Source organism: Embiotoca jacksoni, unplaced genomic scaffold (genome assembly GCF_022577435.1).
Source record: "Embiotoca jacksoni isolate LCO1_2020_lvr unplaced genomic scaffold, fEmbJac1.0.p SCAF_1, whole genome shotgun sequence".
NCBI lineage: Eukaryota > Metazoa > Chordata > Actinopteri > Embiotocidae > Embiotoca > Embiotoca jacksoni.
The window spans coordinates 272,142-288,813 of NW_027185229.1; the positions used below are offsets into that span (position 1 = coordinate 272,142).

Here is a 16,672-nt window from a genome sequence, read left to right on the forward strand (position 1 = left end):
ACACACACGTGTTATGATGCTACAGAAAAGACACACGTTATGATGCTACAGAAAAGACACACACAAGTTATGATGCTACACAAAGGACACACACGTTATGATTCTACACAAAGGACACACACACGTGTTATGATGCTACAGAAAAGACACACACACGTTATGATGCTCCACAAAGGACACACACGTTATGATGCTCCACAAAGGACACACACATGTTATGATGCTCCACAAAGGACACACACACGTTATTATGCTCCACAAAGGACACACATGTTATGATGCTCCACAAAGGACACACATGTTATGATGCTCCACAAAGGACACACACACGTCATGATGCTACACAAAGGACACACACACGTTATGATGCTACACAAAGGACACACACACGTGTTATGATGCTACAGAAAAGACACACACGTTATGATGCTACAGAAAAGACACACACACGTTTTGATGCTACATAAAGGACACACACACGTTATGATGCTCCACAAAGGACACACACATGTTATGATGCTCCACAAAGGACACACACATGTTATGATGCTCCACAAGGGACACACACACGTTGTGATGCTCCACAAAGGACACACACACGTTGTGATGCTCCACAAAGGACACACACATGTTATGATGCTCCACAAAGGACACACACACGTTATGATGCTCCACAAAGGACACACACACGATATGATGCTCCACAAAGGACAGACACATGTTGTGATGCTCCACAAAGGACACACACAAGTTATGATGCTACACAAAGGACACACACACGTTATGATGCTCCACAAAGGACACACACAAGTTATGATGCTACACAAAGGACACACACATGTGATGATGCTCCACAAAGGACACACACGTTGTGATGCTACACAAAGGACACACACACGTTATGATGCTCCACAAAGGACACACACATGTTATGATGCTCCACAAAGGACACACACACGTTATGATGCTCCACAAAGGACACACACATGTTATGATGCTCCACAAAGGACACACACACGTTATGATGCTCCACAAAGGACACACACACGTTTTGATGCTACAAAAAGGACACACACATGTTATGATGGTCCACAAAGGACACACACACGTTATTATGCTCCACAAAGGACACACATGTTATGATGCTCCACAAAGGACACACATGTTATGATGCTCCACAAAGGACACACACACGTCATGATGCTACACAAAGGACACACACACGTTATGATGCTACACAAAGGACACACACACGTGTTATGATGCTACAGAAAAGACACACACGTTATGATGCTACAGAAAAGACACACACACGTTTTGATGCTACAAAAAGGACACACACACGTTATGATGCTCCACAAAGGACACACACACGTTATGATGCTCCACAAAGGACACACACACGTTATGATGCTACACAAAGGACACACACATGTGATGATGCTCCACAAGGGACACACACACGTTGTGATGCTCCACAAAGGACACACACGTTGTGATGCTCCACAAAGGACACACACATGTTATGATGCTCCACAAAGGACACACACACGTTATGATGCTCCACAAAGGACACACACACGTTATGATGCTCCACAAAGGACACACACATGTTATGATGCTCCACAAAGGACACACACACGTTATGATGCTCCACAAAGGACACACACATGTGATGATGCTCCACAAGGGACACACACACGTTGTGATGCTCCACAAAGGACACACACGTTGTGATGCTCCACAAAGGACACACACATGTTATGATGCTCCACAAAGGACACACACACGTTATGATGCTCCACAAAGGACACACACACGCTATGATGCTCCACAAAGGACACACACGTTATGATGCTCCACAAAGGACACACACACGTTATGATGCTACACAAAGGACACACACACGCTATGATGCTCCACAAAGGACACACACGTTATGATGCTACACAAAGGACACACACATGTTGTGATGCTCCACAAAGGACACACACATGTTATGATGCTCCACAAAGGACACACACGTTATGATGCTCCACAAAGGACACACACGTTGTGATGCTCCACAAAGGACACACACATGTTATGATGCTCCACAAAGGACACACACACGTTATGATGCTCCACAAAGGACACACACACGTTATGATGCTACAGAAAAGACACACAGATGTTATGATGCTACAGAAAAGACACACACACGTTATGATGCTACACAAAGGACACACACACGTTATGATGCTACAGAAAGGACACACAAACGTTATGATGCTACACAAAGGACACACACATTATGATGCTACAGAAAAGACACACACATGTTATGATGCTCCACAAAGAACACACACTTTATGATGCTACACAAAGGACACACACACGTTATGATGCTACACAAAGGACACACACATGTTATGATGCTCCACAAAGGACACACACACGTTATGATGCTACACAAAGGACACACATGTTTTGATGCTCCACAAAGGACACACACACGTTATGATGCTACACAAAGGACACACACATGTTATGATGCTCCACAAAGGACACACACATGTTATGATGCTCCACAAAGGACACACATGTTATGATGCTCCACAAAGGACACACACATGTTATGATGCTCCACAAAGGACAGACATGTTATGATGCTCCACAAAGGACAGACATGTTATGATGCTCCACAAAGGACAGACATGTTATGATGCTCCACAAAAGACACACATGTCATGATGCTCCACAAAGGACACACACGTTATGATGCTCCACAAAGGACACACATGTTTTGATGCTCCACAAAGGACACACACATGTTATGATGCTCCACAAAGGACACACACATGTTATGATGCTCCACAAAGGACACACATGTTATGATGCTCCACAAAGGACAGACATGTTATGATGCTCCACAAAAGACACACATGTCATGATGCTCCACAAAGGACACACACGTTATGATGCTCCACAAAGGACACACATGTTATGATGCTCCACAAAGGACACACACGTTATGATGCTCCACAAAGGACACACATGTTATGATGCTCCACAAAGGACACACACATGTCATGATGCTCCACAAAGGACACACACATGTTATGATGCAACACAAAGGACACACACATGTTATGATGCTCGACAAAGGACACACATGTTATGATGCTCCACAAAGGACACACACAAGTTATGATGCTCCACAAATGACACACACATGTTATGATGCTCCACAAAGGACACACACGTTATGATGCTCCACAAAGGACAGACATGTTATGATGCTACACAAAGGACACACACATGTTATGATGGTCCACAAAGGACACAAACATGTTATGATGCTACAGAAAAGACACACACACGTTATGATGCTACACATAGGACACACATGTTATGATGCTCCACAAAGAACACACACGTTATGATGCTACACAAAGGACACACACGTTATGATGCTCCACAAAGGACACACACATGTTATGATGCTCCACAAAGGACACACACGTTATGATGCTCCACAAAGGACACACACATGTTATGATGCTCCACAAAGGACACACACATGTTATGATGCAACACAAAGGACACACACATGTTATGATGCTCCACAAAGGACACACATGTTATGATGCTCCACAAAGGACACACACATGTTATGATGCTCCACAAAGGACACACACATGTTATGATGGTCCACAAAGGACACACACATGTTATGATGCTCCACAAAGGACACACACACACGTTATGATGCTACACAAAGGACACACACGTTATGATGCTCCACAAAGGACACACACGTTATGATGCTCCACAAAGGACACACACATGTTATGATGGTCCACAAAGGACACAAACATGTTATGATGCTACAGAAAAGACACAACACGTTATGATGCTACACAAAGGACACACACACGTAATAATGATGCTACACAAAGGACACACACACGTTATGATGCTCCACAAAGGACACACATGTTATGATGCTCCACAAAGGACACACACACGTTATGATGCTACACAAAGGACACACACATGTTATGATGCTCCACAAAGGACACACACATGTTATGATGCTCCACAAAGGACACACATGTTATGATGCTCCACAAAGGACACACACGTTATGATGCTACACAAAGGACACACACATGTTATGATGCTCCACAAAGGACACACACATGTTTTGATGCTACACAAAGGACACACACACGTTATGATGCTACACAAAGGACACACACGTTATGATGCTCCACAAAGGACACACACACGTTATGATGCTACACAAAGGACACACACGTGTTATGATGCTACAGAAAAGACACACACATGTTATGATGCTACAGAAAAGACACACACACGTTAAGATGCTCCACAAAGGACACACACATGTTATGATGCTCCAGAAAGGACACACACACGTTATGATGCTCCACAAAGGACACACACGTTATGATGCTACACGAGGACACACACATGTTATGATGCTCCACAAAGGACACACACGTTATGATGCTACACGAGGACACACACATGTTATGATGCTACACGAGGACACACACATGTTATGATGCTACACGAGGACACACACATGTTATGATGCTCCACAAAGGACACACATGTTATTATGCTCCACAAAGGACACACATGTTATGATGCTCCACAAAGGACACACATGTTATGATGCTCCACAAAGGACACACACACGTCATGATGCTCCACAAAGGACACACACGTTATGACGCTACACGAGGACACACACATGTTATGATGCTACACGAGGACACACACATGTTATGATGCTCCACAAAGGACACACACACGTTATGATGCTCCACAAAGGACACACACGTTATGATGCTCCACAAAGGACACACACACGTTATGATGCTACACAAAGGACACACACATGTTATGATGCTCCACAAAGGACACACACATGTTATGATGCTCCACAAAGGACACACATGTTATGATGCTCCACAAAGGACACACACATGTTATGATGCTCCACAAAGGACAGACATGTTATGATGCTCCACAAAGGACAGACATGTTATGATGCTCCACAAAGGACAGACATGTTATGATGCTCCACAAAGGACAGACATGTTATGATGCTCCACAAAAGACACACATGTCATGATGCTCCACAAAGGACACACACGTTATGATGCTCCACAAAGGACACACATGTTTTGATGCTCCACAAAGGACACACACATGTTATGATGCTCCACAAAGGACACACACATGTTATGATGCTCCACAAAGGACACACATGTTATGATGCTCCACAAAGGACAGACATGTTATGATGCTCCACAAAAGACACACATGTCATGATGCTCCACAAAGGACACACACGTTATGATGCTCCACAAAGGACACACATGTTATGATGCTCCACAAAGGACACACACGTTATGATGCTCCACAAAGGACACACATGTTATGATGCTCCACAAAGGACACACACATGTCATGATGCTCCACAAAGGACACACACATGTTATGATGCAACACAAAGGACACACACATGTTATGATGCTCCACAAAGGACACACATGTTATGATGCTCCACAAAGGACACACACAAGTTATGATGCTCCACAAATGACACACACATGTTATGATGCTCCACAAAGGACACACACGTTATGATGCTCCACAAAGGACAGACATGTTATGATGCTACACAAAGGACACACACATGTTATGATGGTCCACAAAGGACACAAACATGTTATGATGCTACAGAAAAGACACACACACGTTATGATGCTACACAAAGGACACACATGTTATGATGCTCCACAAAGAACACACACGTTATGATGCTACACAAAGGACACACACGTTATGATGCTCCACAAAGGACACACACATGTTATGATGCTCCACAAAGGACACACACGTTATGATGCTCCACAAAGGACACACACATGTTATGATGCTCCACAAAGGACACACACATGTTATGATGCAACACAAAGGACACACACATGTTATGATGCTCCACAAAGGACACACATGTTATGATGCTCCACAAAGGACACACACATGTTATGATGCTCCACAAAGGACACACACATGTTATGATGGTCCACAAAGGACACACACATGTTATGATGCTCCACAAAGGACACACACACGTTATGATGCTACACAAAGGACACACACGTTATGATGCTCCACAAAGGACACACACGTTATGATGCTCCACAAAGGACACACACATGTTATGATGGTCCACAAAGGACACAAACATGTTATGATGCTACAGAAAAGACACAACACGTTATGATGCTACACAAAGGACACACACACGTAATAATGATGCTACACAAAGGACACACACACGTTATGATGCTCCACAAAGGACACACATGTTATGATGCTCCACAAAGGACACACACACGTTATGATGCTACACAAAGGACACACACATGTTATGATGCTCCACAAAGGACACACACATGTTATGATGCTCCACAAAGGACACACATGTTATGATGCTCCACAAAGGACACACACGTTATGATGCTACACAAAGGACACACACATGTTATGATGCTCCACAAAGGACACACACATGTTTTGATGCTACACAAAGGACACACACACGTTATGATGCTACACAAAGGACACACACGTTATGATGCTCCACAAAGGACACACACACGTTATGATGCTACACAAAGGACACACACGTGTTATGATGCTACAGAAAAGACACACACATGTTATGATGCTACAGAAAAGACACACACACGTTAAGATGCTCCACAAAGGACACACACATGTTATGATGCTCCAGAAAGGACACACACATGTTATGATGCTCCACAAAGGACACACACACGTTATGATGCTCCACAAAGGACACACACGTTATGATGCTACACGAGGACACACACATGTTATGATGCTCCACAAAGGACACACACGTTATGATGCTACACGAGGACACACACATGTTATGATGCTACACGAGGACACACACATGTTATGATGCTACACGAGGACACACACATGTTATGATGCTCCACAAAGGACACACATGTTATTATGCTCCACAAAGGACACACATGTTATGATGCTCCACAAAGGACACACATGTTATGATGCTCCACAAAGGACACACACACGTCATGATGCTCCACAAAGGACACACACGTTATGACGCTACACGAGGACACACACATGTTATGATGCTACACGAGGACACACACATGTTATGATGCTCCACAAAGGACACACACACGTTATGATGCTCCACAAAGGACACACACGTTATGATGCTCCACAAAGGACACACACATGTTATGATGCTCCACAAAGGACACACACATGTTATGATGCTCCACAAAGGACACACATGTTATGATGCTCCACAAAGGACACACATGTTATGATGCTCCACAAAGGACACACACACGTCATGATGCTACACAAAGGACACACACACGTTATGATGCTACACAAAGGACACACACACGTGTTATGATGCTACAGAAAAGACACACACGTTATGATGCTACAGAAAAGACACACATACGTTTTGATGCTACAAAAAGGACACACACACGTTATGATGCTCCACAAAGGACACACACATGTTATGATGCTCCACAAGGGACACACACACGTTGTGATGCTCCACAAAGGACACACACACATTGTGATGCTCCACAAAGGACACACACACGTTATGATGCTCCACAAAGGACACACATGTTATTATGCTCCACAAAGGACACACATGTTATGATGCTCCACAAAGGACACACATGTTATGATGCTACACAAAGGACACACACACGTGTTATGATGCTACAGAAAAGACACACACGTTATGATGCTACAAAAAGGACACACACACGTTATGATGCTCCACAAAGGACACACACACGTTATGATGCTCCACAAAGGACACACACACGTTATGATGCTACACAAAGGACACACACATGTGATGATGCTCCACAAAGGACACACACGTTGTGATGCTACACAAAGGACACACACATGTTATGATGCTCCACAAAGGACACACACACGTTATGATGCTCCACAAAGGACACACACACGTTATGATGCTACACAAAGGACACACACATGTTATGATGCTCCACAAAGGACACACACACGTTTTGATGCTACAAAAAGGACACACACATGTTATGATGCTCCACAAAGGACACACACACGTTATGATGCTCCACAAAGGACACACACACGTCATGATGCTACACAAAGGACACACACACGTTATGATGCTACACAAAGGACACACACACGTGTTATGATGCTACAGAAAAGACACACACGTTATGATGCTACAGAAAAGACACACACACGTTTTGATGCTACAAAAAGGACACACACACGTTATGATGCTCCACAAAGGACACACACACGTTATGATGCTCCACAAAGGACACACACACGTTATGATGCTACACAAAGGACACACACATGTGATGATGCTCCACAAAGGACACACACGTTGTGATGCTACACAAAGGACACACACATGTTATGATGCTCCACAAAGGACACACACACGTTATGATGCTCCACAAAGGACACACACATGTTATGATGCTCCACAAAGGACACACACACGTTATGATGCTCCACAAAGGACACACACATGTTATGATGCTCCACAAAGGACACACACACGTTTTGATGCTACAAAAAGGACACACACATGTTATGATGCTCCACAAAGGACACACACATGTTATGATGCTCCACAAAGGACACACACACGTTATGATGCTCCACAAAGGACACACACACGTCATGATGCTACACAAAGGACACACACACGTTATGATGCTACACAAAGGACACACACACGTGTTATGATGCTACAGAAAAGACACACACGTTATGATGCTACAGAAAAGACACACACACGTTTTGATGATACAAAAAGGACACACACACATTATGATGCTCCACAAAGGACACACACACGTTATGATGCTACACAAAGGACACACACATGTGATGATGCTCCACAAAGGACACACACGTTGTGATGCTACACAAAGGACACACACATGTTATGATGCTCCACAAAGGACACACACACGTTATGATGCTCCAAAAAGGACACACACATGTTATGATGCTCCACAAAGGACACACACACGTTATGATGCTCCACAAAGGACACACACACGTTTTGATGCTACAAAAAGGACACACACATGTTATGATGCTCCACAAAGGACACACACATGTTATGATGCTCCACAAAGGACACACACACGTTATGATGCTACACAAAGGACACACACACGTTATGATGCTACAGAAAAGACACACACACGTTATGATGCTACACAAAGGACACACACGTTATGATGCTACAGAAAAGACACACACACGTTATGATGCTCCACAAAGGACACACACATGTTATGATGCTCCACAAAGGACACACACACGCTATGATGCTCCACAAAGGACACACACACGTTATGATGCTACAGAAAGGACACACACATGTTATGATGCTCCACAAAGGACACACACACGTTATGATGCTCCACAAAGGACACACACACGTCATGATGCTACACAAAGGACACACACACGTTATGATGCTACACAAAGGACACACACACGTGTTATGATGCTACAGAAAAGACACACACGTTATGATGCTACAGAAAAGACACACACACGTTTTGATGATACAAAAAGGACACACACACGTTATGATGCTCCACAAAGGACACACACACGTTATGATGCTACACAAAGGACACACACATGTGATGATGCTCCACAAAGGACACACACGTTGTGATGCTACACAAAGGACACACACATGTTATGATGCTCCACAAAGGACACACACACGTTATGATGCTCCAAAAAGGACACACACATGTTATGATGCTCCACAAAGGACACACACACGTTATGATGCTCCACAAAGGACACACACACGTTTTGATGCTACAAAAAGGACACACACATGTTATGATGCTCCACAAAGGACACACACATGTTATGATGCTCCACAAAGGACACACACACGTTATGATGCTACACAAAGGACACACACACGTTATGATGCTACAGAAAAGACACACACACGTTATGATGCTACACAAAGGACACACACGTTATGATGCTACAGAAAAGACACACACACGTTATGATGCTCCACAAAGGACACACACATGTTATGATGCTCCACAAAGGACACACACACGCTATGATGCTCCACAAAGGACACACACACGTTATGATGCTACAGAAAGGACACACACACGTTATGATGCTACACAAAGGACACACACATTATGATGCTACAGAAAGGACACACACACGTTATGATGCTACACAAAGGACACACACATTATGATGCTACAGAAAAGACACACACACGTTATGATGCTACAGAAAGGACACACACACGTTATGATGCTACACAAAGGACACACACACTTTATGATGCTACACAAAGGACACACACACGTTATGATGCTACACAAAGGACACACACATGTTATGATGCTCCACAAAGGACACACACACGTTATGATGCTACACAAAGGACACACACACGTTATGATGCTACACAAAGGACACACACACGTTATGATGCTACACAAAGGACACACACATGTTATGATGCTCCACAAAGGACACACATGTTATGATGCTACAGAAAAGACACACACACATTATGATGCTCCACAAAGGACACACAGATGTTATGATGCTACAAAAGGACACACACGTTATGATGCTCCACAAAGGACACACACACGTTATGATGCTACAGAAAAGACACACACACGTTATAATGCTACAGAAAAGACACACACATGTTATGATGCTACAAAAAGCACACACGTTATAATGCTACAGAAAAGACACACACATGTTATGATGCTACAAAAGGACACACACGTTACGATGCTACAAAAAGGACACACACATGTTATGATGCTACAAAAGGACACACACGTTATGATGCTACACAAAGGACACACATGTTATGATGCTACACAAAGGACACACACATGTTATGATGCTACAAAAGGACACACACGTTATGATGCTACACAAAGGACACACATGTTATGATGCTACACAAAGGACACACACATGTTATGATGCTCCACAAAGGACACACACATGTTATGATGCTACACAAAGGACACACACATGTTATGATGCTCCACAAAGGACACACACATGTTATGATGCTACACAAAGGACACACACATGTTATGATGCTACACAAAGGACACACACATTATGATGCTACACAAAGGACAAACACGTTATGATGCTACACAAAGGACACACACATTATGCTACAGAAAAGACACACAGATGTTATGATGCTACACAAAGGACACACAGATGTTATGATGCTACACAAAGGACACACAGATGTTATGATGCTACACAAAGGACACACACGTTATGGTACAGAAAAGACACACAGATGTTATGATGCTACACAAAGGACACACAGATGTTATGATGCTACACAAAGGACACACAGATGTTATGATGCTACACAAAGGACACACACGTTATGGTACAGAAAAGAAACACAGATGTTATGATGCTACACAAAGGACACACACGTTATGATGCTGCACAAAGGACACACACGTCTTCACACACGTTTTTCATAAATCCTTGAGGACCACTGGTATCTACATGACTGAGTGTAAATTGAATGAAAATAATAATTTGATGTTAAATGAAATCTCTAACAGGAAGTGACATTATGGGATGTGAACAGTTGAAAAGACGATCTGCGTCCTCACCGATGATGCAGAGTCCCTCTTTGGCCCGTGTGATGGCCACATTGATCTGGTTGGGATCGCCCACGAAGCCCAGATGTTTGGACAGCCAGGCTCGGTCCGGCTCAGTGTCGATCTCCTCCGTTGGTAGAGAGCACACTGTCGATATGAGCACGTAACGCCACTCACTTCCTGGAATGCAAAGGGAGGCGGGACATGATGAGCTGTTCCTTTAAATCACACGCGTGTTCTCTGGAAGAGAGTCAGCTGGAGTACCTCAACGATATGTTAAAGGTTAATTAATTTCACGACATCTTTCAGTTCTTCACCAAATTACCAAATGACAAACTACAACAAACTACAACATTAAAACAACTACAAACATCGAATGTGACCTCACCTTGGCTCTTTGTGATTGTGTTGACACCGACGTTGTTTAACTTCTTCTTCTTCAGCTCGTCTCTGATTTCTGAAACTTGTGCGTTGTATGGCGACAGAATCACGATACTCTGCTGGTCAATGTTGGCAGTCTGCACGAGCTGCTGAGCTACGGCAACCTGCAAAGGACCGGAGACAGAGACGGAGACAAGGACATCTGTATATTCATGTAATACTGAGGGTTAGTACTATCTGTGTTTTTTGATGTGATACTGAGGGTTAGTACGATCTGTGTATATTAATGTGATACTGAGGGTTAGTACTATCTGTGTTTTTTAATGTGATACTGTGGGTTAGTACTATCTGTGTTTTTTAATGTGATACTGAGGGTTAGTACTATCTGTGCATATTAATGTGATACTGAGGGTTAGTACTATCTCTGTTTTTTAATGTGATACTGAGGGTTAGTACTATCTGTGTGTATTAATGTGATACTGAGGGATAGTACTATCTGTGTGTATTAATGTGATACTGTGGGTTAGTACTATCTGTGCATATTAATGTGATACTGAGGGTTAGTACGATCTGTGTATATTAATGTGATACTGAGGGTTAGTACTATCTGTATTTTTTAATGTGATACTGAGGGTTAGTACTATCTGTGTTTTTTAATGTGATACTGAGGGTTAGTACTATCTGTGCATATTAATGTGATACTGAGGGTTAGTACTATCTCTGTTTTTTAATGTGATACTGAGGGTTAGTACTATCTGTGTGTATTAATGTGATACTGAGGGATAGTACTATCTGTGTGTATTAATGTGATACTGAGGGTTAGTACTATCTGTGCATATTAATGTGATACTGTGGGTTTGTACTATCTGTGCATATTAATGTGATACTGTGGTTTAGTGCTATCTGTGTTTTTTAATGTGATACTGAGGGTTAGTACTATCTGTGCATATTAATGTAATACTGAGGGTTAGTACTATCTGTGCATATTAATGTGATACTGAGGGTTAGTACTATCTGTGTTTTTTAATGTGATACTGAGGGTTAGTACTATCTGTGCATATTAATGTGATACTGAGGGTTAGTACTATCTGTGTTTTTTAATGTGATACTGTGGGTTAGTACTATCTGTGCATATTAATGTGATACTGAGGGTTAGTACTATCTGTGCATATTAATGTGATACTGTGGGTTAGTACTATCTGTGCATATTAATGTGATACTGTGGGTTAGTACTATCTGTGTTTTTTAATGTGATACTGAGGGTTAGTACTATCTGTGCATATAAATGTGATACTGTGGGTTAGTACTATCTGTGTTTTTTAATGTGATACTGAGGGTTAGTACTATCTGTGTTTTTTAATGTGATACTGTGGGTTAGTACTATCTGTGCATATTAATGTAATACTGAGGGTTAGTACTATCTGTGCATATTAATGTGATACTGAGGGTTAGTACTATCTGTGTTTTTTAATGTGATACTGTGGGTTAGTACTATCTGTGCATATTAATGTGATACTGAGGGTTATTACTATCTGTGCATATTAATGTGATACTGAGGGTTAGTACTATCTGTGTTTTTTAATGTGATACTGAGGGTTAGTACTATCTGTGCATATTAATGTGATACTGAGGGTTATTACTATCTGTGCATATTAATGTGATACTGAGGGTTAGTACTATCTGTGTTTTTTAATGTGATACTGTGGGTTAGTACTATCTGTGCATATTAATGTGATACTGAGGGTTAGTACTATCTGTGCATATTAATGTGATACTGTGGGTTAGTACTATCTGTGCATATTAATGTGATACTGTGGGTTAGCACTATCTGTGTTTTTTAATGTGATACTGAGGGTTAGTACTATCTGTGCATATTAATGTGATACTGAGGGTTAGTACTATCTGTGCATATTAATGTAATACTGTGGGTTAGTACTATCTGTGCATATTAATGTGATACTGTGGGTTAGTACTATCTGTATTTTTTAATGTGATACTGAGGGTTAGTACTATCTGTGTTTTTTAATGTGATACTGTGGGTTAGTACTATCTGTGCATATTAATGTGATACTGAGGGTTAGTACTATCTGTTTTTTTTAATGTGATACTGAGGGTTAGTACTATCTGTGTTTTTTAATGTGATACTGAGGGTTAGTATTGTCTGTGCATATTAATGTGATACTGAGGGTTAGTACTATCTGTGTATATTAATGTGATACTGAGGGTTAGTACTATCTGTGTTTTTTAATGTGATACTGAGGGTTAGTACTATCTGTGCATATTAATGTAATACTGTGGGTTAGTACTATCTGTGCATATTAATGTGATACTGTGGGTTAGTACTATCTGTATTTTTTAATGTGATACTGAGGGTTAGTACTATCTGTGTTTTTTAATGTGATACTGTGGGTTAGTACTATCTGTGCATATTAATGTGATACTGAGGGTTAGTACTATCTGTTTTTTTTAATGTGATACTGAGGGTTAGTACTATCTGTGTTTTTTAATGTGATACTGAGGGTTAGTATTGTCTGTGCATATTAATGTGATACTGTGGGTTAGTACTATCTGTGTTTTTTAATGTGATACTGAGGGTTAGTATTGTCTGTGCATATTAATGTGATACTGAGGGTTAGTACTATCTGTGTATATTAATGTGATACTGAGGGTTAGTACTATCTGTGTTTTTTAATGTGATACTGAGGGTTAGTATTGTCTGTGCATATTAATGTGATACTGAGGGTTAGTACTATCTGTGTATATTAATGTGATACTGTGGGTTAGTACTATCTGTGCATATTAATGTGATACTGAGGGTTAGTACTATCTGTGCGTATTAATGTGATACTGTGGGTTAGTACTATCTGTGTTTTTTAATGTGATACTGAGGGTTAGTACTATCTGTACATATTAATGTGATACTGTGGGTTAGTACTATCTGTGTTTTTTAATGTGATACTGAGGGTTAGTACTATCTGTGCATATTAATGTGATACTGTGGGTTAGTACTACCTGTGTTTTTTAATGTGATACTGAGGGTTAGTACTATCTGTGTTTTTTAATGTGATACTGAGGGTTAGTACTATCTGTGTTTTTTAATGTAATACTGAGGGTTAGTACTATCTGTGCATATTAATGTGATACTGAGGGTTAGTACTATCTGTGTATATTCATGTAATACTGAGGGTTAGTACTATCTGTGTATATTAATGTGATACTGAGGGTTAGTACTATCTGTGCATATTAATGTGATACTGAGGGTTAGTACTATCTGTGCATATTAATGTGATACTGTGGGTTTGTACTATCTGTGCATATTAATGTGATACTGTGGGTTAGTACTATCTGTGCATATTAATGTGATACTGTGGGTTAGTACTATCTGTGTTTTTTAATGTGATACTGAGGGTTAGTACTATCTGTGTTCTTTAATGTGATACTGAGGGTTAGTACTATCTGTGCATATTAATGTGATACTGAGGGTTAGTACTATCTGTGCATATTAATGTGATACTGAGGGTTAGTACTATCTGTGCATATTAATGTGATACTGTGGGTTAGTACTATCTGTGCATATTAATGTGATACTGAGGGTTAGTACTATGTGTTTTTTAATGTGATACTGAGGGTTAGTACTATCTGTGTTTTTTAATGTGATACTGAGGGTTAGTACTATCTGTGTTTTTTAATGTGATACTGAGGGTTAGTACTATCTGTGTATATTAATGTGATACTGAGGGTTAGTACTATCTGTGCATATTAATGTGATACTGAGGGTTAGTACTATCTGTGCATATTAATGTGATACTGAGCGTTAGTACTATCTGTGCATATTAATGTGATACTGAGGGTTAGTACTATCTGTGCATATTAATGTGATACTGTGGGTTAGTACTATCTGTGCATATTAATGTGATACTGAGGGTTATTACTATCTGTGCATATTAATGTGATACTGAGGGTTAGTACTATCTGTGTTTTTTAATGTGATACTGAGGGTTAGTACTATCTGTGTATATTAATGTGATACTGTGGGTTAGTACTATCTGTGCATATTCATGTGATACTGAGGGTTAGTACTATCTGTGCATATTAATGTGATACTGAGGGTTAGTACTATCTGTGTTTTTTAATGTGATACTGAGGGTTAGTACTATCTGTGTATATCAATGTGATACTGAGGGTTAGTACTATCTGTGCATATTAATGTGATACTGAGGGTTAGTACTATCTGTGCATATTAATGTGATACTGTGGGTTTGTACTATCTGTGCATATTAATGTGATACTGTGGGTTAGTACTATCTGTGCATATTAATGTGATACTGTGGGTTAGTACTATCTGTGTTTTTTAATGTGATACTGAGGGTTAGTACTATCTGTGTTCTTTAATGTGATACTGAGGGTTAGTACTATCTGTGCATATTAATGTGATACTGAGGGTTAGTACTATCTGTGCATATTAATGTGATACTGAG

The 16,672-nt window shown here is 41.0% G+C and overlaps 1 protein-coding gene across 1 annotated transcript in view; it reads right to left on the reverse strand.

Moving 5' to 3' along the window:
• LOC138200264 (3'-5' exoribonuclease HELZ2-like) overlaps positions 1 to 16,672 on the reverse strand; it is a 72,877-nt gene that overhangs the window by 13,474 nt on the left and 42,731 nt on the right. The window contains exons 18-19 of the mRNA XM_069152841.1: positions 12,202 to 12,358; positions 11,826 to 11,993 (exon numbers count right to left, since the gene is read on the reverse strand). Of these exons, the coding sequence (XP_069008942.1) occupies positions 11,826 to 11,993; positions 12,202 to 12,358 (325 nt within the window). The remainder of the gene's footprint in view (positions 1 to 11,825; positions 11,994 to 12,201; positions 12,359 to 16,672) is intronic.